The sequence below is a fragment of the Hylobates moloch genome, unplaced genomic scaffold (genome assembly GCF_009828535.3).
Source record: "Hylobates moloch isolate HMO894 unplaced genomic scaffold, HMol_V3 SCAFFOLD_1, whole genome shotgun sequence".
In the NCBI taxonomy this organism is placed as follows: domain Eukaryota; kingdom Metazoa; phylum Chordata; class Mammalia; order Primates; family Hylobatidae; genus Hylobates; species Hylobates moloch.
In genome coordinates, this window is record NW_026652276.1 from 754,911 (window position 1) to 781,691 (window position 26,781).

Consider the following 26,781-nt stretch of genomic DNA (forward strand, 5'->3'; position numbering starts at 1 on the left):
CCAGGCATGGTGGTGTGGGCCTGTAGTCCCAGCTACTCAGGAGGCTGAACTGGGAAGATGGCTTGAGCCTCAGGAGACTGAAGCTGCAGAGAGCCATGACTGCACCACTGCACTCCAGCCAGGGCAACAGAACAAGACTGTCTCGTTAGGCCGGGCACTGTGGCTCACGCCTGTAATCCCAGCACTTTGGGAGGCTGAGGCAGGTGGATCACAAGGTCAGGAGTTTGAGACCAGCCTGGCCAACATGGTGAAACCCCATCTCTACTAAAAATACAAAAATTAGCCAGGTGTGGTGGCAGATGCCTGTAGTCCCAGGTACTCGGGTGGCTGAGGCAGGAGAATTGCTTGAACCCGGGAGGCAGAGGTTGCAGTGAGCTGAGATCACGCCATTGTACCCCAGCCTGGGAGACAGAGCCTTGCTCTGTCTCAAGAAAAAAAAAGAAAAAGGCAAGTGACCCAATAGAAAAAAGGGCAAAAGACACAAAAAGGCAATTCACAGTATTGGAAACATAAATGGACCATAAACATGAAAAATGCTCAACCTGCAGCACTATTCACAATAGCAAAGACATGGAATCAGCCTCAATGCCCATCAGTGGTGGACTGGATAAAGAAAATGTGGTACATATGCACCATGGAATACGACGCAGCCATAAAAAAGAACAAGATCATGTCCTTTGCAGGAATGTGGATGGAGCTGGAGGCCATCATCCTTAGCAAACTAACCCAGGAACAGAAAACCAAATACCGGGAGCCAAACGATGAGAAGTCAGGGACACAAAGGGAACAACAGACACTGGGGCTTACTTGAGGGAGGAGGGGGAGGAGCAGAAAAAATAACTATTGTGTACTAAGCTTAGCACCTGGGTGATGAAATCATCTGTACAACAAACCCCTGTGACACGAGTTTACCAATATAACAAACCTGCACATGTGCCCCTGAACCTAAAGTAAAAGTTAAAAAAAAAATCTCAACTTCTTTAAGAAGCAGGGAAAATGCAAATTAAAACCTGGTTGAGGCCAAGGAGGCGGCTCACGCCTGTAATCCCAGCACTTTGGGAGGCCCAGGTGGGTGGATCACCTGAGGTCAGGAGTTTGAGACCAGCCTGGCCAATACGGTGAAACCCTGTCTCTACTAAAAATACAAAAATTAGCTGGGCGTGGTGGTGGGTGCCCGTAATCTCAGGTACTCAAGAAGCTGAGGCCAAAGAATCTCTGGAACCCGGGAGGTGGAGGTTGCAGTGAGCCGAGATCTCACCATTGCACTCCAGCCTGGGCAACACAGTGAGACTCTCAAAAACAAACAAACAAGCACACAAACCACGGTGAGCCACCACTATATCCCAACTGGTTGGTAAAACGTTAAAAGTCTGCAGTATCAAGTGTTGAGAAGATACAGAGCAAGGGGCCTCAGGCCACTGCTGATGGTGGAAACGGGGCCACCACGTGGGGAGTGGTGTGGCCATATGCACATGCCTCGGCCCGGCACCCCTACTCCCAGAAGTTCCTGCACACAGGCACAGGGACACACACACGAATGAATTTACAGTAGCTGATTTTCATAATCGTCCCAGACTGGGAACAAGTCAAATGCCCATTCTCACGGCATCCATAAGCAAAGACCGGCATTCACACGAGAGCTGCCTGCGGTGAGGCAAGGGTGGGCCCCGGGGCAGCAGTCACCGGCCACATGGGCGGGCCTCACCGCGGGAATGACCCCGCACGTGATTCAGCTCTGCCAATCTCAAACAGACAAAGCCAGGCTATATTGCTTGATGATGTAAAATTGGCGCTAAAATGGTAAAGAAACCCTGAGTGTGATGAACATAAAACTCAGGATCGATTACTCTGTGGAGAGGAAGAGGACAGGTGACAGCACAGCCTGCTCCTGGGGACCCAGGAAGGTGGTCAGAGGAGGGCGGAGAAGGAAGGAGCCGCGTGGACAGACCTGGCAATGAGTGGGGGACACAGCAGGGTGAGAGCTGGGCTCTGCACCCCAATCCCCAGCTGCCCCAAGCCCCGCCTGCACCCGCCTGTGCCCACACACTCAGCATCCTCACACCTAGTTCCTGTTTCTCACGCTCCCTGGACCTGTTGCTTAAATGATTCTAAGTGGTACCTACCGTTATCACCGAAAGCAAACATGTGCAAGGACTTTTTAAGCTGTTAATTCTATAAGCACACTGAGAGTCATAAACACAAATGACACGCCTACACAAAAGCTTTAATGTTGGAGGTGGGACAGGTGAATGGCAAAGGTAGTGTCAGAGTTTTCAGGTGACCCTGAGGGCTCCGGCTTCCATGAGAGAGCTGAGTGTGCCAGGAGGGATAAATGTTTACCCCCACCTCTGGACAGCAGCTCCCTAGCCACAGGGAGGAGCTCATGGTGGCTGGGGGTTCCAGCAGGACTTTGGGGCCTGATCTGCTCTGGGACTCTGGACACTATGGCCTCAGGCCTCATGCGGCAAGGTCATGGGTCACTGAGTGGATGCAGGGCCTAGGGCCCTGCCCATGACCGCCTCCACGTACCTGGTCTACACGCAGCCCAGCTGCACGAAGATTATCCAGAAAAGTCTCCCGCCAGGTCCTGTGCGTGTCTGTTCTGTCCCGGGCGGCACTGTCCTGCTGCCGGTCTAGCTTCAGGTCCTCCTCCCAAACGAGGACGAAGTCTGCTGGGAGCCAACAGGGACAGAGGCAGGAGCCTGGCTAAGTGGCAGTGGCCGGCCCAGGGAAGGGATGCCAGCATCCCAGCCAGGACGCAATGGGGAGCCAGGCACTTGGACGCTCAGGGCCGGTTCCTTCCTGATCCCCTCTCTGATCCCAGCCAGTGCTAGGAGGACTCCAGGAGCACTTCCAGGTTCCAGGACAGCCCTGCATTGGCCTGGGTGGGGAACGGAGGCCTGGAGAGGGGCTGGGTATGGCCTTCTGAGATCCCTGCTATGGTGCTCCTCCCTGCAGGGTAAGTCCCAAACTCCTAAAGGGGTATTTAAGGACTTCAGGTGCAAGTCACTGTCAGACTTCCCTTCCTGCCATACAGAATCATCAAAGCTGGAGAAAGTTTCCGAAGCCCCTGATTTTCTGTCATGAGACAGCAATGGATGCTGGGCTCAGGCCCTCCAGAGAAGAGGAGCGTGCGAGGTGAGCCTTCCCTTCACTTCACTTCTTCCTGGGGCATTTCCCAAACCACAGGGAGGGCAATAGAGCCCAAGCAGAGGCGTTGGTGGGTGAAGCGAATGGGCCTCCGAATTAGGTGCTGCTAAGGGGGCTGGAGCTTGGGAAGAAGAGACGCAGCCACCGGGTCTGTGAGAAAGTCCCCCAGGCCCTTGGAGCACCAAGCTATTCACACACACAGGCAGCTGCTGGAGGCCAATGGCTGACAAAGATTCCAGAGGATACGCAGTGCTGGGGAATCTGAGCTCCAGCTGGAACACTCTGGTCATCCAGCAGACACTTGTAGACCACACCCGAGGAGTAAGGACAACGGAGTCCCCTTAACTGCAGGGGATATATTCCAAGACCCCAGTGGATGCCTGAAACTGTGCGGAGTAACAAACCTATATATACTGTCTTTCCCTATACATACCTGTAATATGTACATACCTATGATATACATTCCTATGGTGAAGGTTAATTTATGAATTAGGTAAAGAGATGAACAATAACTAATCATAAAATAGAATAATTATAACAAAATACTGCAGTAAAAGTTATGTGAATTTGGGCATTCTGTCTCTCTCTTTTAAAATATCTTATTATGGCTGGGTTTGGTGGCTCACGCCTGTAATACCAGCAATTTGGGAGGCCGAGGCAGGCGGATCACGAGGTCAGGAGATCGAGACCATCCTGGCTAACACGGTGAAACCCCATATCTACTAAAAATACAAAAACAAAATTAGCTGGGCGTGGTGGCCGGCACCTGTAGTCCCAGCTACCCGGGAGGCTGAGGCGGGAGAATAGCGTGAACCCAGGAGATGGAGCTTGCAGTGAGCCGAGATCACGCCACTGCACTCCAGCCTGGGCAAAAGAGCGAGACTCCGTCTTAATAAAAAAAAAAAAAAAAAAGGAAATAAATAATTTCTATATACCTATGACACACAGGCAGTGAAATTTTCCAAGTAATGCTATTTGGAACACATCTACTACTAAAAGATGCAAAAGATCTCATGAAAGCAGCAAAAAATAAAAAATAAAAAAAAATAAAGGCCAGGTGTGATGGCTCATGCCTGTAATCCCAGCACTTTGGGAGGCCGAGGCGGGCAGATCACTTGAAGTCAGGAGTTCGAGACCAGCCTGGCCAACATGGTGAAACCCCGTCTCTACTAAAAATACAAAAATTAGCCAGGCGTGGTGGCGGGCGCCTGTAATTCCAGCTACTCGGGAGGCTGAGGCCAGAGATCACTTGAACCTGGGAGGCGGAGGTTGCAGTGAGCCAAGATCACTCCAGCTGGGTAACAAGAGCGAAACTGTCTCAAAAAAAAGAAAAAAAAGAAAGAAAAAAAGAGAAATTAAAGTAGACCTAAATAAATGGAGGAAAATACCATATTCCAGGATTGAAAGACTCACTTTCTAAATATGGGAAATAATACATCAGGCATACATTAATCCCTTTGACACAGAACAGAACACACAAAATTGACAAAACTTTAACAATACTAGGCCAAATGGATTTTAAGACACAAAGCATGACTATGGATAAGCAATTTTCTAGGCACAATTAATATTGATAAAAGGCACGATTTTCTCAGAGGATAGAATATATTCTACCTTTATATGAAAGTTTAAAACGATTGTATCTTGGGAGGTGCCAGTCTTGGAATGAAGGGTGGGGAGCTTCTGGTAGCAGGAGATGTGGTCTGAGGGCCTGGTGGGGCTGGGAGGGAGGGGTGGGCCTGTGGCTGCGCAGGCAGCTGCCAGGATGCCTTAAGCCTCACACACAGAGTGGGGGGCGTGGGCGTGTGGAGGATTCTGAGAAAATAAGGGCTGTCTACATTTTAAAAAACCATCTTAGGCTGGGTGTGGCGGCTCACACTTATAATCTCCGCACTTTTGGAGGCCGAGGTGGGCGGATCACCTGAGGTCAGGAGTTCAAGACCTGCTTGACCAACATGGCGAAACCCGTCTCTACTAAAAGCACAAAAATTAGCTGGGCATGGTGATGCGCACCTGTAGTCCCAGCTACTCGGGAGGCTGAGGCAGGAGAGTGGTGTGAACCTGGGAGGCAGAGGTTGCAGTGAGCCGAGATTGCGCCACTGCACTCCAGCCTGGGTGAGAGTGAGACTCTCTCAAAAAAAAAACAAAAACAAAAACAAAAAACCAACCAACCAAACAAAAAACCATCTTAACCACATTTAAGTGTCCAGGTCATTGGTACTAAGGACACTGACATTCTTGTGCAGCCATGACCACCATCCATCTCCACTGAATCCCTACACCCATTAAGCACTAACTCCCCTTCCCCCTTCCCAGCCCCTGGCACCCACCAGTCTACCTTTTCTCTCTATGAATTTGACTCTCTGGGGACCTCATATAAGTGGAATCACATTTGTCTTTTTGTGACTGGCTGATTTCACGTAGCATACTGTCCACAAGGCTCATCCCGTTGCAGCCTGTGTCAGAATTTCCTGCCTTTTCTCTTTTTTTTTTTTGAGACGGAGTCTGGCTCTGTTGCCCAGGCTGGAGTGCAGTGGCGCGATCTCGGCTCACTGCAAGCTCCGCCTCCCGGGTTCATGCCACTCTCCCCAGCAGCTGGGACCACAGGTGCCCGCCATCACGCCCGGCCAATTTTTCTATTTTTAGTAGAGACAGGGTTTCACCGTGTTAGCCAGGATAGTCTCTATCTCCTGAGCTTGTGATCCGCCTGCCTCGGCCTCCCAAAATGCTGGGATTACAGGTGTGAGCCACCACGCCTGGCCAATTTCCTGCCTTTTTAAGGCTGAATAAATCCATTGGATGTAAATACCACATTTTGCTTATCTAGTCATCTGTAGGTGGATACGTGGATGGCTTCCACCTTGATATGGGCTGAACTAAGTTTCTCCAAAATTTGTATATTAAAGCCCCACCCCACAGTCCTCAGAATGAAACTGTATTTGGAGATTAGGTCGTTAAAGACACGTGATGGCTATTAGGGTGGGCCTTAATCCATGACAACTCCTGTCCTTATAGGAGGAAGAGACCCCGGGGGTGTGAGGACACAGGGAGAAGGCGCGTCTGCAAAAGCCAAAAGAGAGGCCTCTGAGCCACCAACCCTGCCTCACCCTCACCTTGGACTTCAGCCCCAAGACTGTGAGAAAAGAAAGTTCTGCCATCTAAGCCCCGCAGGTTGTGGTACTTTTTTTTTCTTGGAGACAGAGTTTCGCTGTTGTTGCCCAGGCTGGAGCGCAATGGCGCGACCTCGGTTCACCGCGACCTCCGCCTTTTGGGTTCAAGCGATTCTCCTGCCTCAGCCTCCCGAGTAGCTGGGATTACAGGCATGCACCACCACGCCTGGCTAATTTTGTATTTTTAGTAGAGATGCGGTTTCTCCATGTTGATCAGGCTGGTCTTGAACTCCCAACCTCAGGTGATCCACTCACCTCGGCCTCCCAAAGTGCTGGGATTACAGGCGTGAGCCACTGTGCCTGGCCCAGGCTGTGGTACTTCTTATGACAGTCCCAGCAGACGAATGCATGCCTTCCAGCTACAGTGAATGATGCTGTGGGTGTAGATATCTCCCCGGGTCCCACAATCCCGTGCTCGTGGGCGCTCACCCAGGGAGGAATGCTGGCTCCTATGGGAACTCTGTGCTGAATTCTCTGAGGAACTGCTGTTTTCCTTAGCAGCTGCACCATTTTACACTCCCTCCAGCAACGCACAAGTGAGCCAGTTTCTGCTCATCCTCATCAACACTTGTGATTTTTTTTAAGGAGTAGCCATCCTAGTGGGAGGAGGTTAGGGTCTCTCTGGTGCTGAGGGGACAGCAGGGTGGGCGGGCTGGGTGCAGCAACCTGGCTGGTGCTGGTGCAATCCCCTTGGGGGTTGGTGGTAGCTCCGGGCACACAGAGGCAGTGGGTTGGGGGTGGATCAAAAAGATTTTGAAGGTACAAAAGGGGTGGAGTGCAAGAGATAAGAGTCAGAAATGACCTCAGTTGTGGCTGAACAGCTGGAGGATGGTGGAGGGGACCAGAGCAGGAGGGAGGGGGCAGCCCTGTCCGCTCTCCAGAGCTCTCCCGGCCCCACCCCATCAGTAGGGAGCCCCCTTTCCTGCTGTTCTTCCCGCTGTAGTTTGCTCACCCCGAGGCCCTCACCCCAGTGCCCCATCCCCAAGCAACTGGCCCCAGAGTGGCTACTGAGGAGGCCACCCCAGCCTGCTGCCCCTGGGGGCACCCCCGTGGTGTCCCCACCCTCAGGACCAACACGGGTGCGGTACGGATGCTGGGAGGGGCTCACCGATCCGGGGCTTGGCAGGGCTCCCAGGTCTGCAGGCGGCCGCTTGCTGTCCACCTGGCTGGAAGGCATGGAGGATGGAGAAGCATATTAGCATCTGCCCAGGATGACTACACCCACCCGCCCCACCCTGCAGCCGTCCTTACCTCCAACCCCTGTCCCTACCCTGCCCCAGAACACTCAGGACCACAGAAGAATGTTCGGTGGGTGGGTAAGGGGTGGAGGTCAGGGTGGGGGAAGCCCCTCTGCTGTGTGTGGGCACAGGATGCGCAGGCGCGGGGAGCGGCAGGCAGGGCCAGAGGGCACCACCAGCCCTGGGCCTCCAGCCGCCTCCCCTCCTCCTTGGGCCAGGCCCATGGCAAGGGTCAGGTTGGCGGGAAGCATGGCCAGGACCAGGGGTGCCTGCCCTGCTGGCCTCCAGGGGCAGAGGGGAGCTGGACTGCTCCCAAAGTGGCCCTGAGGACAGAGTTGGCCATGGCGACCGAGAGCGTCTGGATGCTCGGGGTGAGAGGCCCTGCGCCCTCCCTGGAGGTTCATCTCAGCTGTGCTTGGGGCAGCAGGAAGGGGCCCTGTGTCCACCCGCAGGCTTCTGGGGCAGACCTGTGGCCCAGGAGAACCAGGAAGAGGGCCCTCCACGGCCAGGGCCATCCTGCATGGCCTTGAAGGCCGGGACCCAGCTTCTCCCCACAGGCTCACAGCGTATCCATGGCCTCCTAGTGACAAGGTGGAACCCTACAGATGGCCCTGGGTGCTGCTGTGGCCCTGCACTGACTGGGACTGCACCACAGGGAGGGCCCCGCCCTGGTCTTGCCTTTGCCTGGCCAGGCCTCCCTTCCCCTCCTGGGGCTCCTGTCTGAACATCAGTGGGTTCTGCTCGGTTCTCCGCAGCCAGGCCGGGCCAGGCGGGCGGTGATCTGACTGTGTGTGTTGAGGACTGGGTGGCGAGGGCTTGGGGGTTGCCAGGGGATGCAGGGGAAACATGGTGATGCCCATCCACCCCCAAAGGCTCTGGGCCCAGGGTGGGGGTATAGACCCAGGCAGGGGAGGACCTCTCAAGTCGCACCACGGTCTCCTGGGCGCTGTGTTACCTCCGAGGCGTGGGCTGTGCTCCCGTAAAGGCCCCTCTTCCCTGCCTCAGGGGGGCTCACATCGATCAGGACGGTGCTGTCCTCTTCCTGGGCCCGGCGCCGCAGTATCCTGCTCCTGCACCACCAAGGCCGGGTGGGGAGGGGGTCAGAGAGGGGATGCGTGAGACCCGTTCTGCCTGCAGTGAGCTCACGTTACACTCGGCTTGGAGTAGAATGGGGCCACGCTGGCCCGGCAGACTCTCCTGGCCATGAGCACATGGAGAACCCCCTAGCCAGCCACTAGCTCCAGGAAGGAGCCAGTGCCAGGGAGGGAGCGGCTGGCAGGCCTGGCACAGCAGGCGTCTGTCTATCCAGTGAGTGCCTGTGTCCCCTAGCCCTGAATGCCGTCCACTCTGCCTGGGTACTCAGTGGAGCCTGAGAAGGCCCACAAAGGTGGGCCTGGAGTACAGACACCTCTCCCTCTCTTATCTGTAGGGCGGAGCCATGTGAGCCAGGGACAGGCAACCCCTCACGTCGCCTGCCTTCGCTCATGGCCTGAGGACCCAATGCCAGGACCCATAGGCCCTGAGCTCCCCGGCAAGGCAGGCCTGATGGAACCCGGCCTCACTGCTCTTGGGGGTCCCAGCTTCCTCCCGCACCTTCACCCCCGGGGTCTCTCTCTGTGGGAGGACAGGTGCCGTGGCTCCTAGTCTCGGGCTGGGAAAACGGGGCCAAGAGCACGACATCTGTGACCCTGGAAGGAGAGGGTTCGAGCTGGGGCTGGCATTTGGAGCTGCGATGATGACTGGAGGGTGTGACCATGGAGGTGCTGCAGGAGGTCGGAGGGGCAGCCTTCTAGTTCTACCCTTCACTTCACATTAGCGGAGGCCCAGAGAGACAAACTGAGCCCGGGCCACCTGCACCTGCCTAACCCTGAAGCCCGAGCCAGGTCTCAGTGTTAGGACTTGGCCCCGGCCCCAGGCTGGGAGTCTCACTATGGACTGTGGGGTGTTCCTGGAGGAAAGTCCCTGAGGAGTTCAGCCACCCAGCAGCCCCTCATGCCCCCCATACTGCTGTGGTGGGCAGGCGGGCCCCTCCTCAGAGCTCTCTGCAGCAAGAATGGGGCACGCCCCCACCCCAACGAAGGGACCTGCTCCACGGGGGAGTCCCTGGGCAGGCAGGAAGCCAACCCCAGCTGGGTGTGCCCTGTCCAGAGCCACACTGAGCGTGTCTCCCTCCTCGTGCCCCAAGGGGCTTTGGGGACCAGGGCAGGCCCTGGCACTGCCTCCCCACAGGCCAAGGTGTATGAAAGTCCTGGTGGGCTGGGGTGCCGCCCTGCCTCCTTAGAGTCCAACGCTCCACCTTCTCCCTGTGGCCCACACGTCTAGGCTGGGTCCCCACCTGGCACAGTGGCTTCCAGAAGAGGTCTCGGAGGTCATGGCCCACCTCTCAGCGTGAGCCTGGTCTCGGCAGTAGAGTCCCGGCCTCACTGCGGGACAGAGGGTGGGGAGGGGTGGCCCTTGGAGCCCCGCCCAGCCAGTGGCAGCCATTCGCATGCCCTCGCCTTGCCTGCAAGTGGGCCAGGAAGCAGGCAGGGGAGGTGCCCAGCACAGCTGGCCAGGGCAAGGTTTCCCGGCTCCTGGAGCAGGATCTATCTTTGTTTAAATAGGGGGTGTGGGGCTCAGAGCTGCAAACACAGGCAGCCCACTTGGCTGGGCTTTCACACACTTGCATGCAAATGCTGCCGTCCTTCTGGGAACCTTATTTGCTTAGAGATTTCAGGGCTGGCGTCAGCTGTCATAGCTGCTGCCTTGGAGGGTCTCGAGGAGGTGGGATTCCGCAGGAATAGCCACAGGTGCCACCTCTGCTGGAAGCCTTGCCAGGCAGGCCTAATAGCTCTGTTTATGTGGAGGGAAACTGAGGCTCCTTGAGGTTACATAGCATGTGCTGAGTGGTGGGCCACGGTTTCACCCAGGGGCTGGGGAGATTAGGAGACCCAGGTCACACTGCTGGCTCTGCTAATGCCTGAGGGGTGACCTCAGGCACATCCCATGCTCAGGGCCCCATCTGCAAAAGGACAGGAGGGGCCCTAGCCTTCCTCCCATCCTTTCCGCCCTCCTCCTCCTCCTCATTCTCCTCCTAGCCCTCCTCTTTCTCCTCCTAGCCCTCCTTCCCCCTCCTCCTTTCTCCCCCTCCTCCTCCTATCCTTTCTCCCCACCTTCCCCCTCCTATCCTTTCTCCCCACCTTCCCCCTCCTCCTCCTATTGTTTCTCCCCCCTACTCCTCCCTCGCCTCCTCCTATCCGTTCTCCCCCCTCCCTCTCCTCCTATCATTTCTCCCCCCAACTCCTCCTTCTCCTCCTATCCTTTCTTCCCCTCCCTCTCCTCCTTTCTCCCCAGTCCCCCTCCTCCTAATCGTTTCCCCCCCCTTTCTCCCTCTCCTCCTCCTTCTCCTCCTATCCTTTCTCCCCGCTCCTCCTCTTCCTCTCTCCCTCCTCCTCCCTCTTTCCTCCTTGGTGCCTGGCAGTGTCTGAGAACCTACCACCTGTGCTCCCCGCCCTCCACGCACAACTCCACTGGGGAGCCCCAAGCTCAGCTTGCTGTTACAGGTGCCCCCTTCCACCTGTTGAAATCCCTCCAGGCGGACCCTCATCCTGGCTGCAGCTTTCCCTTATACCTATGCCCCTCTGTGCCTGGCACCTCCCAAGGGGCCCTGTTCTTGGACCTGTGTTGCGCCTTGGAACAGAGGGAAGGCCCTGCAGGCCGGGGTTCCCTGTCAGGACCAGCAGAGCCTGGGCGGCAGGACTTTGGGGCCCTGGGCCTCAGGGAATCTGCATGAGAGGTCTCTGCTGTGGCCAAGCTCAGCCTGCAGGCGCCTGAGATGGATCCTTGGATGAGCGCTGGACTGGGGAAGTGCTCCAGAAACCAGGAAAGGAGTCGGGAGGCAGGAGGGGAGGGAGGATGAGCGGGGCACCATCTCCCCAAGACCTGTGGAGGGTGGCCTCAGCCTGCCATGGGCACTCTGCAGGGGAGGCAAGACTCAGCGTTTCCTCACCTGGATGCAACTGTAGGCTCTTACTCTGCTCAGTCACTGGCCAAGGACCCTCCCAGGAAGATGTGCCACCTCCCAGGAGCTCCCGACTCTCTGCTCTTGGTGACAAAGTGGCTCTGGTGGCCTCAGGGCTGTCTACTCAAGAGCTTCAGGGCTGGCTGCTGGAGGTGACCACACCCCAGTGGGAGCCCTTTGAGGAACGAGTGCATGCACAACACCTAAAGGGGGTTCGGCCCTGAGGAGTCTTTCCATTTTTACTTCATGCAATTCTGTTTGGGTGGGTGGTTTTTCAAGTTGTGTTACTTTTGAGGGAAAGGAAGGAAGGGAGGGAGGGAGAAAAGCTGCAACAACCAGCACAGGGGGCTCGCCAGGTTCCAGGCCTTGGGAGGAGCCCAGGCCCAGAAGAGCCCAGGCCCAGAATCTGCTGCACCATCTTTCTTTGACCGTAATTTTTTTTTTTTTTTTTTTTTTTGAGACAGTCTCACTCTGTCGCCCAGGCTAGAGTGCAGTGGCACTATCTCGACTCACTGCAAGCTCTGCCTCCCGGGTTCATGCCATTCTCCTGGCTCCGCCTCTGGAGTAGCTGGGACTACAGGCACCCAACACCACGCCCGGCTAATTTTTTCTATTTTTAGTAGAGACAGGGTTTCACCTTGTTAGCCAGGATGGTCTTGATCTCCTGACCTTGTGATCCGCCTGCCTCGGCCTCCCACAGTGCTGGGATTACAGGCGTGTGCCACCGTGCCTGGCTGGCTGTAACTTTTTATACCCGTTTTCGTAACATTTACGGACATACTTAGGGGTGTGGTTAGTGGAGGTGGATGTGGTGGTGAAGAGCCCACACTGAAGTTCAGTGCTCCTTCTGAGGCTGGAGGTGCGTGCAGGGCTCCCTCCATGAGGACCCTGGCACTTTGCCCTGGGCATGTGGGAGCCCTGCTGGACGGACAGTGGCTGGGTCGCAGGGGACAGACTCTTGGATGCCTGCACTGCCCACTTTCTAACCTTCCTGTCTGCAGGTGCAGCCAGCACCCCAGCTTCCTGTGAGCGGCGGCTCCACACAGGCCACTGGCCCCTGATGTCTGCATTGCCCACTCTGGCCCTTGGCCTGCGTTTCCGTCAGGATTCCTGTCTCCTTTATTTGATGTGTGGGAGTTCTAAATGGTAAGCCTTGCCAGTTTTAAAGGCTGCAAACACCTTCTCTTAATCTACTGTTGCCATTATTCAGGTATTATGCATTATTTTTGTTCTATGTGAAATTTTATGTAAACAAACCCATCAAAATCTTATCTTACAGTTGTGCTTGTGGAGTTTTTTTTTCCATTTGTTTTTTTTTTTGAGACAGAGTCTTGCTCTGTTGGCCAGGCTGGGGTGCAATGGCGCAATCTCGGCTCACTGCAACCTCCACCTCCTGGGTTCAAGCAATTCTCTTGCTTCAGCCTCCTCGAGTAGCTGGGATTACAGGCACCCGCCACCATGCCTGGCTAACTTTTTGTATTTTTAGTAGAGACGGGGTTTCACCATGTTGGCCAGGCTGATCTCGAACTCCTGACCTTGTGATCCGCCCACCTCGGCCACCCAAAGTGCTGGGATTACAGGCGTGAGCCACCGTACCCGGCCTTGGGGAGTTTTCTCCACTGCTAGCTCACATATCTGCCTTTCCACATTCTTTTTTTCTTTTTTGGGGGGTGTGAGACACGGTCTCACTCTGTTGCCCAGGCTGGAGTGCTAGTGGCGAGATCTCAGCTCACTGCAACCTCCGCCTCCCGGGTTCAAGCGATTCTGCCACCTTAGCCTCCTGAGTAGCTGGGACTACAGGTGGCTGCCACTACGCCCGGCTAAGTTTTGCGTTTTTTTAGAGATGGGTTTTCACCGTGTTACTCAGGCTGGTTTTGAACTCCTGAGGTCAAGCAATCCACTCGCCTTGACCTCCAAAAGTGCTACGATTACAGGCACGAGCCACCACACCCAGGGTCCCACATTATTTTCTACTGATTTCCTATTTCAGCACAGCCCATGAATCACCAATTGCTCTGAAGCCCACCCTGTGTGTGATGCCAGGGAGGGGCAGTGTTCATTTTTCCACATAGCGCCCTCTGCCAACATAATGAGGACACTGTCCACCCCTCCCCGACCCCGGGACACCTTTCCCAGTCCCCGAGTCCCCTGGGTTCCTGCTGAGGTGTCCCTGTCTTGGTGCTGTTAGGTCAGGCCTCCCCCCACACTCTCACCGTGGGTTTGCAGAACTCAGGATCTGGTAGGAAAGCGTCTCTCCCAGCTCTTTTTCAAAATGAATTGAATCACAATGTTGACTTTTTTCTTCCATATAAATTTTAGAATTTGTCGGGCATGGTAGTTCATGCCTATAATCCCAGCTTTTAGGAAGGCAGAGGTGGGAGGACAGCTTGAGCCTAGGAGTTTGAGACTTGCCTGGGCAATATAGCAAGACCCTGTTCGCCAAAAAAAGAAAAAGAAAAAGAAAAAGAAAAAGCTGGGTGCGGTGGCTCACTCCTGTAATCCCAGCACTTTGGGAGGCAGAGGCAGGTGGATCATGAGGTCAAGAGATCAAGACCATCCTGGCAAACATGGCGAAACCCTGTCTTTACTAAAAACACAGAAATTAGCTGGGCATAGTGGCACGTGCCTGTAGTCCCAGCTACTCAGGAGGCTGAGGCAGGAGAATCGCTTGAGCCGGGGAGGCAGAGTTTGCAGTGAGCAGAGATCGTGCCACCGCACTCCAGCCTGCCGACAGAGCGAGACTCTGTCTCAGAAAAAAAAGGAAAAAAAATTAAATTTTAGAATTTAATGTGTCTCAAAAAATCAAATCGTGGCTGGGTGCGGTGGCTCACCCCTGTAATTCCAGCATTTTGGGAGGCTGAGGTGGGCGGATCACCTGAGGTCAGGAGTTTGGGACCAGCCTGGCAACACGGCAAAACCCCATCTCTACTAAAAATACAAAAATCAGCTGGGTGTGGTGGCGGGTGCCTGTAATCCCAGCTACTAGGGAGGGTGAGGCAGGAGAATCGCTTGAACCTGGGAGGTGGTGGTTGCAGTGAGCCGAGATTGCGCCATTGCACTCTAGCCTGTGTGACAGAGACAGACTCCTTAAAAAAAAAAAAAAAAAAAATCAAATGGCACTTTGACTAGGATTGTGCTGGATTTAGCATACCTTTCCTCATCACTTCCACATTTTTTGTATGTTTGTAAAAATTCTGTTAAAGAACAGATGGCTGGGTATTAATTTGGGGCCTTTTAAAATTTTTTATTTGTTTTGAGACAGGGTCTCCCTCTGTCACCCAGGCTAGAGTGGGTACAATCATAGCTCACTGCAGCCTTGACCACATTGGACAGTAGGGTTCTAGAGTCCTGGTTCCTCAAGTAGACGGTTCTAGAGTCTAGAGTCCGGAGGCAGAAGGGACCTTGGTGACTACATGATGTGGCCCTCATTCTGCAGGAGGAGAAATCTGAGACCTTGGGAGGTGACGATGCCCTGGTAGCATTAAATCCAGACCTCAGGTGTCTGTCAATGTACATTTTATATTAAAAAAGCCAAAATAACAATGGGGTGAGAACAGGAGGCCACTATACAAGTGGCCAAGAGTTCAGATCCTTGGAGACCGTCTTTGGAGAGGCTCAATGGGGCTCGCGTTCTGGCAGTAGCACAGCACCGCGTGGGACACGGGACACCCTCCCCACACCTGAGCTTTCACCCACAGGCAAGGGACGTGGCGAGAACTGATGGGCACACGTGAAAGCAGTCAGCCCTGCCCGGTGCTCTTTAAAGGGGAGCTCTAAGGAACACAAGCACACAGGGCTGAGTCAGCTTTTACCCATGTTTTTTTAACTTACCTAATTTTTTAAAAATTGAAAATGGCTGGTTTAAAAGACTAAAAAACCTCAGTTGTTGCAGGTCAGGACTGCCTGAACCCTGCACACCAGGACTAGGGCCAGCTAGGCCAGCCCCCGAATGCCACTCGGACAGCACGTGAATGCCTGTAAAGCACTCTCAGGCCCTGTGTTTCACATGACTCAGGTAGGGACTGTGACTGCCTTCTGAGAGAAGGAAACAGGAATTTCTAGTGAATGAACGCAACGTGTCTTATGTTCTCTCTGTGGCTACAATAACTGTCAACAATCACCCAGGAGGACTGTGTGGCAAGATTTAATTGCAATGGCATCTGAAAATGGTGCGTGGCATTGCACGCGCCAGCTATCGTCAGTGCCTTTATTGCCATTGGGTTTGTGACTGTTGATATAGTGGCGACCTCAGGAGCAACAGGTGGGTTAAAAAACCGTGGCTGGGCAGCTCTTCCGAGGAGAGGGACCACATGAGGAGCAAGGAGGACTCAGAACCTGACGAACGTGGCGTCGATCTGCCGCACGGAGGGGAGGGCCAGCATGACCTTTCGCCGGTACTGGGGGTCCTTCTGCAGGGGGTTCCGCTCCAGGTACACTGTCTCCAGGCTCCTGGCTCCCTTCAGCTCATCGAGGTCGCTCCAGCTCTCAAGGAGATTGTCATTCATCTGGGGACACACACAGGAGAAAAGCCTTTAGAACCAAACAGCCCAGCCCTCGACTCCGGTGGGGTCCACTAGCCACCCTCCTCCTTCCCACTCAGAAGATGGGGAGCAGGTGTGGGTCTTCCCTGGCACCTCATGGGACCTTCCATGGCCTCTTGGTGCATCCTGGCCACCTTCAGCTGCAACCCAAGTACAAGTTACCTGTCCATAGCCAACCCTGGGCCAGTCACTATAACGGGGCCAAGTCCACATTCAGGTCAGCAGAGGAAAGACAAAGCAGTCCTGGCCACCTGCCGGCTACACTCGTCCATAGGCAAGTGTCAAAGCAGGGTGGGCTGCACTTTCTACAAACCAATTCTCAGCCATCGTTCCCAAGGCTGCACTCTGTGCCGTCACTGTGACACAGCAGACAGAGGCTGCTTTACTTAAAACTCTCAACTCTTCTGTAAGTTACCTCTATGGCTCTCTCCACAAGGAAGTCCCAGCTGCTGCTTTCACCCAATACCAGGTGCAGGGACACAAATCGTGAGCAGGTGGGATTCAGAAGTCTGAGTTGCAGGCTCAGTGCAGGCTAAATTTTACCATCTTGGCCCTGCCATGCCCAGCTGGAGGGACCTGCCTTTGGCAGGAAGAGTTCTCTTGCATTTTTTTTTTTTTGAGACAGAGTCTCGCTCTGTCGCCCAGGCTGGAGTGCAGTGGTGCCATCTCCAGAACAAGGGGAGCCAGTCCAGCTTCAAACCCTGTTGGTCTGACCTTCCCTTTCAAACACCCTGTGTGTAGAAATCACATGTTCAGAGCTGCCCGGCCTCAGCGCCTGCCAGGCAAACCGCGGTGGCAAGAGCAGGGGCGCTGCTCCCGAAGAGGCAGCTGGACTTGACTGTGAACCGACAATGGGCAGAGCCAGGGGCACTTGTTATAGGGTGACAGACTTCGACTCCTTTTACAGAGATGTTAGGACGGGAAGTGTCCATGTGGAACGGAATGCAAGCGGGGCGTTCTACTCTGGGGCCCACACTGCCCTGCCCACAGCTGTGGTCCGACTGGGGTGTCCCTGCATGGACTTCTGGACCCCTGCGCTGCACAGCTCCCCTTCTGTCTGGGGCCCTGTCTTGCACACTCTAGCTGCCAGAGATGTTGATCTCTGCCTCTTCCACTCAGAAGTACTGCGTTCTGCTTGGGAAACATCCCTGGTAAGGAGTGGGGCAATCACGGGGCTCGCGCTGGAACTCCCGCCTCAGAGCCTGCAGGTGCGTGCTGCCTGCTGTCCACTGCCTGAATAGAGTTGTTTCGTATTTTTCTATCTGTCTATGGCAGGAGGGCTAGTTTGGCACCAGGTCCACTGTCATAGCCAGGCTGTCTTTAGTAACTTACCGTGTGTCAGGGGCCTCCCAGAGGGGAACATAACGTGCATCTCACAGGTTCGCCTGTTTGAGGAACCCTATTTTCTTTTTTTCTGAGATGGAGTCTCGCTCTGTCGCCCAGGCTGGAGTGCAATGGGGCAATCTCTGCTCACTGCAACTTCCGCCTCCCGGGTTCAAGCGATTCTCCCACCTCAGACTCCCGGGCAGCTGGGATTTCAGGCACTCACCATCATGCTCGGCTAATTTTTATATTTTTGTAGAGATGAGATTTCACCATGTGGGCCAGCCTGGTCTTGAACTCCTGACCTCAAGTGCTCCACCCATCTCAGCCTCCCAAAGTGCTGGGATTACAGGCGTGAGCCACTGTGCCTGGCCTGAGGGACCCTGTTTTCACAGAACCTTTTGTGGGACTAGTGTGTACCAGCTTTGGGAAACCAAGATTTCCAAATCCTAGAGCTTAGCCCCTGAAGAGGGACTGAAACCTGCTGGGAAGGGCTGCACCACCAGGGCTGGTACCCCACTGCCATCCCGACTAGTGCCTCCATGTGGAAGGGATGTGAGCATACATTCTTAAATGCTGTTCTGTTACTACACTCACACTACCCCGCTGGTTGTGTGGCCAGTGCAGAGCCTGCAACATCAGAATTACAGGGGAAGCCATCCACCTGCCAGGCCTGTGATTGGCCAGTCACTGGTCAGTTAACAGAAAGAGCCCCGAAAACGATGCACACACACGCCTTAAACCAAGCTTGTCCAACCCACGGCCTGCGGGCTGTAAATGGCCTAGGATGGCTTTGAATGAGGCCCAATGCAAATTTGTAAGCTTAAAAACATTTTGAGATTTTTCTGCGATTTTTTTCGCTTTTTTTTTTTTTTTTTAGCTCATCAGCGATCGTTAGTGTATTTTATGTGTAGCCCAAGACAATTCTTCTTTTTTCCAGTGTGGCCCAGGGAAGCCCAGAGACTGAACACCACTGCCTTAACCACTTCCACCACAAAACACACAAAAAGGACATTCATTTAATAAAAGTAGCAATATTACACTGTTTGAAAGAAATAAGATTTTCTTGTAACATAGTCTATTTAAAAAATGACTCAAAACACCACTGGCAGTTGATTCAGGCTTTCAGCTCTGGCATGGGAGGTCTTCAAGCTGTGTCACCACCTCCTTTCTCGATATGTGAAGTATTTGTGTTTGTCACACACCAGATGCTTCTTGTCTCACACATCACAACATTTTCCAATGTCATTATTAGTCTAGATTGGCGGACCGTCTTTATAAACTGCAGATTTTGTAATTTTCCATAGCACAGCCCATCTCAGAGCAATTTCCTCCAGGACTTAGTAAACCTAACACAGGGAATTTTACTCACCACCAGTGGTGCGTCGTAAATAATGTGTAAATAATGTGTTTGATACTGGTAACTTTCAGAGATTCTTATCTTTGCATTTTTCCAAAATGGAACTAAAAACATTCACTTGTATGAGACTCTGTCTCATACATTCCAGAGATCCCAGGATGGGGCAAAGATGTTACACTCATCATGGAAAAAAGATGACCTTATGTTTCTCTTGTAAAGTTCTGTACACCGGGGCTGTCAGGGAGCCTGGCTGGGGAGCGCGGGCACATTCCTTTCCCCCAGAGGGACCATTTCAATCTCTTCTAATCTTGAGCACCTCCCATGTCCTTCTCACACTTTTTTTTAAAAACTAAAATTGGCTTTTTGAAGAACTGTCTTGTAAAGTACCCCTCATTGTCATTTAGCTTGTTCCTCTAGCTCTTATACTTCCCATAAACTTGAAGTTAGGTATGAATGCTTGGTTAGATCAGACTAAACATTTTTGGTAGGTATACTGCATAGATGACTCACACTGGGGACACAGCACTTCAGGTGGTCCCACAATTAGGGATGCTAAGTTTTATCATGCAGATCAGCTGGTGACCCCAGATGACTCTGGGGACATGCTTTCCCTTTGCAATTAGCGAGTTCTCTGTGGCATGATCCTTGGGCTTGTGTGCAAACATCCCTTCTTCAACATCCTTCCCAGTTATCTCAGCAGTTGATCCCTTGCCCGAACCAACGGCTGGGATTCTGCTAGGGAACTTCTTCTCGGTTGATGTTTTCCTGGCAGACTCTTTTGGTTTTTGGAACCCAAACTTGCATTTTGTATTTATGGGGTTTTCTATGTGTGTATTTTGCATATACATACATAGGACACCTGTATTTCCCTTTACAATTTTTTTGGCTGATATTATAGAAAATTTACATTAATTACCCCAAACTCAGTAATGTTTTAAGCAAAAGATGGGTAGAATTCTTAAGATACATTTCATAAACAACTGGTAGAATGTACAAATCACTTATTTACTCCTTTAACAAAGGAGATGTGTGACACAGGCACGGCCGCATCGAGAGCTGTCTGTGGGGATGGTGAGCTACTCGGGAGGCTGAGGCAAGAGAATCCCTTGAACCCGGGAGGTGGAGGTTACAGTGAGCCGAGATCGCGCCACTACATTCCAGCCTGGGGGGAGAGAGAGCAACCCCCCAAAAAAAAAAAAAAAAAAAAAAAAAAAGAAATACATGCTCATTACAGAAAATTCAGAAGAACTATAGAGTATAAAGGAAAAAAGAAACCAACTACCCACAAGGGCTTCTCATTTTGGCGTATTTCCTTCCAGTGTCTTTTCTTTTTTTATTTTATTTTTTTGAGATGGAGTCTTGCTCTGTCGCCCAGGCTGGAGTGCAGTGGCGCAATCTTGGCTCACTGCAACCTCCGCTTCCCAGATTCACGCCATTCTCCTGCCTCAGCCTCCCAAGTAGCTGAGACTACAGGTGCCCGCCACCACGTCCGGCTAATATTTTTGCATTTTTAGTAGAGATTGTGTTCGCCAGGATGATCTTGATCTCCTGACCGCACCCGGCCAAGATCTACAGGCGCCCGCCACCACGCCTGGCTAGTATTTTTGTATTTTTAGTAGAGATCGTGTTAGCCAGGATGGTCTCGATCTCCTGACCCCTCTTAAACTCAGTGCATGTAGACACCAGAGAAAAGACTGGAAGGAGGCCAGGCACGGTGGCTCACGCCTGTAATCCCAGCACTTTGGGAGGCAGAGGAGGCCGGATCACGAGGTCAGGAGATTGAGACCATCCTGGCTAACACGGTAAAACCCTGTCTCTACTAAAAATACAAAAAACTAGCCGGGCATGGTGGCGGATGCCTGTAGTCCCAGCTACTTGGGAGGCTGAGGCAGGAGAATGGCGTGAACCCGGGATGCGGAGATTGCAGTGAGTGGAGATTGCGCCACTGCACTCCAGCCTGGGGGACAGAGCCAGACTCCACCTAAAAAAAGAAAAAATTAGCTGGGTGTGGTGGCAGGCGCCTGTAGTCCTAGCTACTCAGGAGGCTGAGGCAGGAGAATGGTGTGAACCCAGGAGGTGGAGCTTGCAATGAGCCGAGATCACGCCACTGCACTCCAGCCTGGGATCAAAAAAAAAAAAAAAAAAAAAAAAGCTGAAGACCAGTGACAAAGTAAAGTATCTGCAACACAGATGACATACTAAGGTTTAGTATCATTCATCGATAGAATCTCCGTAAGTTAATAATAAAAGGGCAAATGCACTGGATTAAAGCTAGCAGAAAGTATCAAGAGTGAACAAAAGGAGAAAGTGGTTGAAAACAGGCGCCAGGGTTAGACTTATCTGTAATTAAAGGAATGCAACTGAAACCTAATGAAATGGCCATCACTAGACTGAAGGGGAGGAGAAAGTGGGCCCAGGCCAGGCACACATGCTGGGAGGGAGGCACATAGCCTCTCCCTGAGCAGCCCCTACCTGTGCCCCCCACTCCTTGCAGCTCACACCCAGACAGCCCTGGGCCAGGGGTGCCAAGCTGGCACAGGCTGCTTGTGCTGGGCACTGGCTACAGGAAAGCATTCCATCAAGAGGGCTGAGGAAGCACAGCTGTGGCATGGGGCAGGCCTGCAACGTAATCCAAATGGCATCACTTAGCTTAAATGAGCGGGCAGCATCTGCCAACAAAGCATCTGGGAGGGTCCTGGGGAGTCCCCTGTGCCAGCAGGGCAGTGGGCAGATGGGCTCCATGCCGGCATCAGACACCGTGAGGGTGGAAACTTTCCTGCCAAATGTTTCTCCTCCCCTGGCTACTGCCTTTGGTCACTGTGATGCCACCTTTCCCCTGGATTACTGGGAAGAGGGTGGGGGCCTGAGCAGGGCAGTGCTAGCCCACCCTCCAGGCCCTGGATGTCAGCTTGAAACAAGTCCCGTATGGCAGGGGTGAGATGCATCATGTTGTTGAACTATCTATTGCTATCCTCCACCTATTTATCTATTGAATTGTTTTCTTTCACTTTAAAGAGCTTTTTGTATGTCATAGAAAATAACCTTAACCTTAACCTTTCAGGTGACCAACGGACTCTTTCATCATGCAAAATATATACGCTTTATAAAATTAGATATATCTATTCTTTCTTTTTTCACTTCTGATTTTTTAATCTTGGTTAGGAAGCTCTCTACGATACTTTTTCTTTTTCTTTTTTTTTTTTTTTTTTAAGATGGAGTCTAGCTCTGTCACCAGGCTGGAGTGCAGTGGCACGATCTCAGCTCATTGCAACCTCTGCCTCCCAGGTTCAAGTGATTCCCCTGCCTCAGCCTCCTGACTAGCGGTGACTACAGGCGTGTGCCACCACACCCAGCTAAATTTTTGTATTTTAGTAGAGACAGGGTTTCACCATGTTGGCTAGGATGGTCTTGATCTCCTGACCTTGTGATCCGCCTGCCTCGGCCTCCCAAAGTGCTGGGATTATAGGCAAGAGCCACTGCGCCCGGCCTTTTTCTCTTTTTTTGAGACAGCATCTCCCTCTGTCGCCCAGGCTGGAGTGCAGTGGCACGATCTTGGCTCACTGCAACCTCCGCCTCCTGGGTTCAAGTGATTCTCCTGTCTCAGCCTCTCCAGTAGCTGAGACTACAGGTGCATGCCGCCACGCCTGGCTCATTTTTGTATTTTTAGTACAGATGGGGTTTCACCATATTGGTCAGACTAGTCTCAAACTCCTGACCTTAGGTGATCCGCCCGTCTCAGCCTCCCAAAGTGCTGGGATTACAGGTGTGAGCCACCGTGCCTGGCTGCATGTGGTATTTTTAAGGCTCTAAATGCCCTACAGAAAACTTGTATGAAACACAGCCATCTCGGTAGTCACGAGGTATGCCTGCTGCCATCACAGGCTGGTTGCAACTGCATTCTACAAGTCTTTGCCAACCTGACAGATAACACTGTATCTCACTGCTTTAGTATATTTTAAAAAGTAATGAGTTATGGCCAGTTATGGTGGCTCACGCCTGTAATCCCAACACTTTGGGAAGCCGAGGCAGGCAGATCACTTGAGGCCAGGAGTTCAAGACCAGCCTGGCCAACATGGCGATACCCCATCTCTACTAAAAATACAAAAATTAGCCAGGCATGGTGGTGGCAGTCACCTGTAATCCAAAATACTTGGGAGGCTGAGGCAGAATTGCTTGAACCTGGGAGGTGGAGGTTGCAGTGAGCTGAGATCATGCCTTTACACTCCAGCTTGGATGACAAGAGCAAAGCTCCGTCTCAAAAAAAAAAGAAAAGAAAAAGAAAAAAAATGAGATAGGAAATGCTTTATGTATTTACAAGCAACTGTTACTTCTTGCTCTGTGAACACCCCTAGTTTTCAAGTGATACCTGGGTGTGAGCTGTTTTTAATGTAAGGATGTTAGCCCTGCATCTGACACATGTGGATAACATATTTTCCAATGTTATCTGTAGCTGGCCTCCACCCAGTTGGCCAGCCTTTTCTATGTTCCTTCTGCTCATTCAAATATGTTTCAGGCACTGGCTGGGCATGGTGGCTCACACCTGTAATCCCAGCACTTTGGGAGGCCCAGGAAGGAGGATTGCTTGAGCTCAGGAGTGTGAGACCAGCCTGGACACCACAGTGAGACCTTGTCTCTACAAAAGATTTTAAAATGGTCCGGACGTGGTGGCTCACTCCTGTAATCCCAGCACTTTGGGAAGCCGAGGTGGGCGGATTACCTGAGGTCAGGAGTTTGAGACCATCCTGGCCAACATGGTGAAACCCCATCTCTGCTAAAAACACAAAAATTAGCCGGGCGTGGTGGCATTCACCTGTAATCCCAGCTACTCAGAGGCTGAGGCAGGAGAATCGTTTGAACCTGGGAAGCGGAGGTTGCAGTGAGATTGTACCATTGCATTCCAGCCTGGGTGACAAGAGCAAAACTCCGTCTCAAAAAAACAAAAAATGAATCGAAACAAAAAACCCACAAATGTAGCCAGGTCATTGGTGCACACCTGCAGTCCCAGCTACTCGGGAGGCTGAGGTGGGAGGATCACTTGAACTCAAGAGGTCAAGGCTTCAGTGAGCCATGATTGTGCTACTGCACTCCAGCCTGGGTGACAGAACGAGACTCTGTCTCCAAAAAAAAAAAAAAAAAAAAAAAAAGTGTATCGGGCACTATTCCAGATGCTGGTGAGATAAGAGTGAACAAAACAATATCCATACAGCGGAAAATTATTTGGCCTTAAAAAGAAAGGCAATTCTGACACACGCTACAGAATGGGTGAATCTTCAGGTCAATATGCTGAGTGAAGTAAGCCAGTCACAAAAATAAATACTGCATGATTCCAGTGATATGAGGTCTGTAGTTAAATTTATAGAGACAGAAAGTAGAAGGGTCATTGTCAAGGTCTGGGAAGGGGAAAATAGGGGGTTATTGTTTAATGGGTACAGAGTTTCAGTTTTATAAGTTGAAAAGAGTCCTAGAGATGGATGGTGGTGATGGCTGTGCACCATTATGAATGTGCTGAATACCACTTACTGTACACTTAAACATGGTTAAGATGGTAAGTTTTATTTTATGCAAGTTTTACCACAATAAAGAAATTGGGAGGGAAAACAAAGTAAACCAAACACTGATTTCCCTGCCCTTATGAGGTTTATATTATACAGTGGGGGAGACAGACACAGAAGTAAAATAAATAAGTAGGACTTCTGTTTCAAGCCATGATAGAACAGCTGGTGCTGGGCTCCTGCCTTTGTCACAAGCTACTAGAAAATAGGATAGAATAGGCCGGGCGTGGTGGCTCACACCTGTAATCCCAGCACTTGGGGAGGCCGAGGCAGGCGGATCATGAGGTCAGGAGATGGAGACCGTCCTGGCTAACATGGTGAAACCCCGTCTCTACTAAAATACACAAAAAATTAGCAGGGCGTGGTGGCGGGCGCCTGTAGTCCCAGCTACTCAGGAGACTGAGGCAGGAGAATGGCGTGAACCCGGGAGGTGGAGCTTGCAGTGAGCTGAGATCGCACCACTGCACTCCAGCCTGGGGGACAGAGCGAGACTCTATCTCAAAAAAAAAAAAAAAAAAAAGGATAGAATATATGAAATAATTGTTTTTATACATTGGACAACAGGTAACACAGACAGTGATTCTTGAGACAGGAAACAAATGAGGTGGGCGGTGTGATCATCTGAGCCTTCTGCCTGGAGGAACTTTCCGGACTACAAGGAGGCGGAACCCAAGCAGAGCCTGGTGGCCACACAGAGTTGAGATGGTAATTGTAGTTTGGGGAGGCAAAGGGAGCTGGAATGTATAGATAGGAGTGAGCTATGTAGGGAAAAAGCCTCCAGAAATCCACATGGTATCCTCTTGAATCCTGGACTGAAGATGAAGCTGTGCTAGGCAGAGTGAAAAGCTAAAGGCTGGTCGAAGAACTACTAGGCAGCCCCGAGCTGCAGAATGCCCAGAGCTCACCCACAGTAGGTCCATGTTTGTGTTCCCACCAACCACAGTGGAGAGAACTTAAATACACAGGATATTCACCAGAGATCCCAGGAGGGCCACAGCTTCAAAACAGTGCTAGATTAATCTTACGGGGTAGACTATTTAGATGTACTCTAATAAAGCTTAAAAACAAGCCTCAAAAGGATCAAGCTGTAACTTAATTGCCTGTCAGATAAAGTCCAGTATGTTTTGAAGGAAAACGACATAAATTCCAGACGTTCAACAATTGAACACCATAAAGCCCAGGATCTAATAAAAAATTACAAGACGTGAAGAAGGAAGGACTTAAAGGAAAACACGAATCTAATGAAGAGAGAAAAATAATCTACCAAAAAAAAAAAGCCAAATGTTCTTTTAGAGTTGAGAAAAATACAATATCTGAAATAAAAAATTCATGACATGGGCTTAACAGCAGATAGGATACTAGAGATGAAAAGATCATGATCTTGAAGATTTAACAACAGAAATTATACAAACAAGCACAGCAAGATGAAAGCCCGAGGGGTGGAACAGGGTGGATGGAGGAAATGGCCGCAGGGGCCTCGCTAGTACCAGAGGAACATGCATAACTGGGTTTTCAGAGAGAAAGCGGGGTGGGGGAGCAGCGGCAGAAACAGTTTTAGAGAAAATAATTTCCAGAAGCTTTCCACACTGGATGAAAACCATAAATTCACAGATCCAGTGGACCCTAACACATCAAAGAAAATAAACTACACCGTGGCACATTATATTCAAGTTGCAGAAAACAAAACAAAATAAGAAACAACGATTAAAAGAACATTTAAATAGCAGCCAGAGGAAAAAGGACAAAAATGACTGCTGGCTTCTTATTAGAAATAATGCAAACCAGGGCCATGTGTGGTGGCTCGTACCTGTACTCCCAGCCCTTTGGGAGGCTGAGGCAGGAGGACTGTCTGAGCCCAGGAGTTCGAGACCAGCCTGGGCAACATGGCAAGATCCCATCCTATTTTTTTTTTTTTTTTTTTTGAGACAGAGAGTCTTGCTCTGTTGCCCAGGTTGGACTACAGTGGCACGATCTTGGCTCACTGCAACCTCTGCCTCCTGGATTCAAGCAATTCTCCTGTCTCAGCCTCCCCAGTAGCTGGGACTACAGGCACGTGCCACCACGCCTGGCTAATTTTTGAATTTTTAGTTGAGACAGGGTTTCGCCACGTTGGTCAGATTGGTCTCAAACTCCTGACCTGAGGTGATCCACCTTGGGATTACACGCGTGAGCTGCCGCGTCTGTCCCTGTCTCTATTTATTTTTAAAAAATATTTTTAAAATAATAAAAATTTTATAAAGGAGAAATAATGCAAACCAGAGGATGAACGAACAAAGTATTTAATGTGCTTAAAAAGGAAAAAAAAAAACCCTGTCAAGCTAGAGTTGTGTATCCATAATATTAAATTCCAAAAACGCAGGCAAATTAAATAGATTTTTCAAACAAATCAAAGTGAAGGATTGGTTTACTGCAGAATGCACAACGACAAAAAAACAGAATTCTTCAGG

At 51.7% G+C, this 26,781-nt stretch overlaps 2 protein-coding genes across 3 annotated transcripts in view; both read right to left on the bottom strand.

Annotated features, from left to right (window-relative positions):
* The window catches only part of ANO7 (anoctamin 7), a 35,545-nt gene extending 25,341 nt beyond the window's left edge, over positions 1 to 10,204 (bottom strand). Inside the window, exons 1-4 of the mRNA XM_032761448.2 lie at positions 9,894 to 10,204; positions 8,514 to 8,628; positions 7,429 to 7,486; positions 2,530 to 2,669 (exon numbers count right to left, since the gene is read on the bottom strand). Of these exons, the coding sequence (XP_032617339.1) occupies positions 2,530 to 2,669; positions 7,429 to 7,486; positions 8,514 to 8,628; positions 9,894 to 10,048 (468 nt within the window). The 5' untranslated portion in view covers positions 10,049 to 10,204. The remainder of the gene's footprint in view (positions 1 to 2,529; positions 2,670 to 7,428; positions 7,487 to 8,513; positions 8,629 to 9,893) is intronic.
* A 5,483-nt stretch (positions 10,205 to 15,687) lies between these two features.
* The window catches only part of PPP1R7 (protein phosphatase 1 regulatory subunit 7), a 34,599-nt gene continuing 23,505 nt past the window's right edge, over positions 15,688 to 26,781 (bottom strand). For both annotated transcript variants that reach the window (XM_058436512.1, XM_058436515.1), the window contains one exon: positions 15,688 to 16,063. In XM_058436512.1, coding sequence (XP_058292495.1) covers positions 15,887 to 16,063 — 177 coding nt within the window. In that variant the 3' untranslated portion in view covers positions 15,688 to 15,886. The remainder of the gene's footprint in view (positions 16,064 to 26,781) is intronic.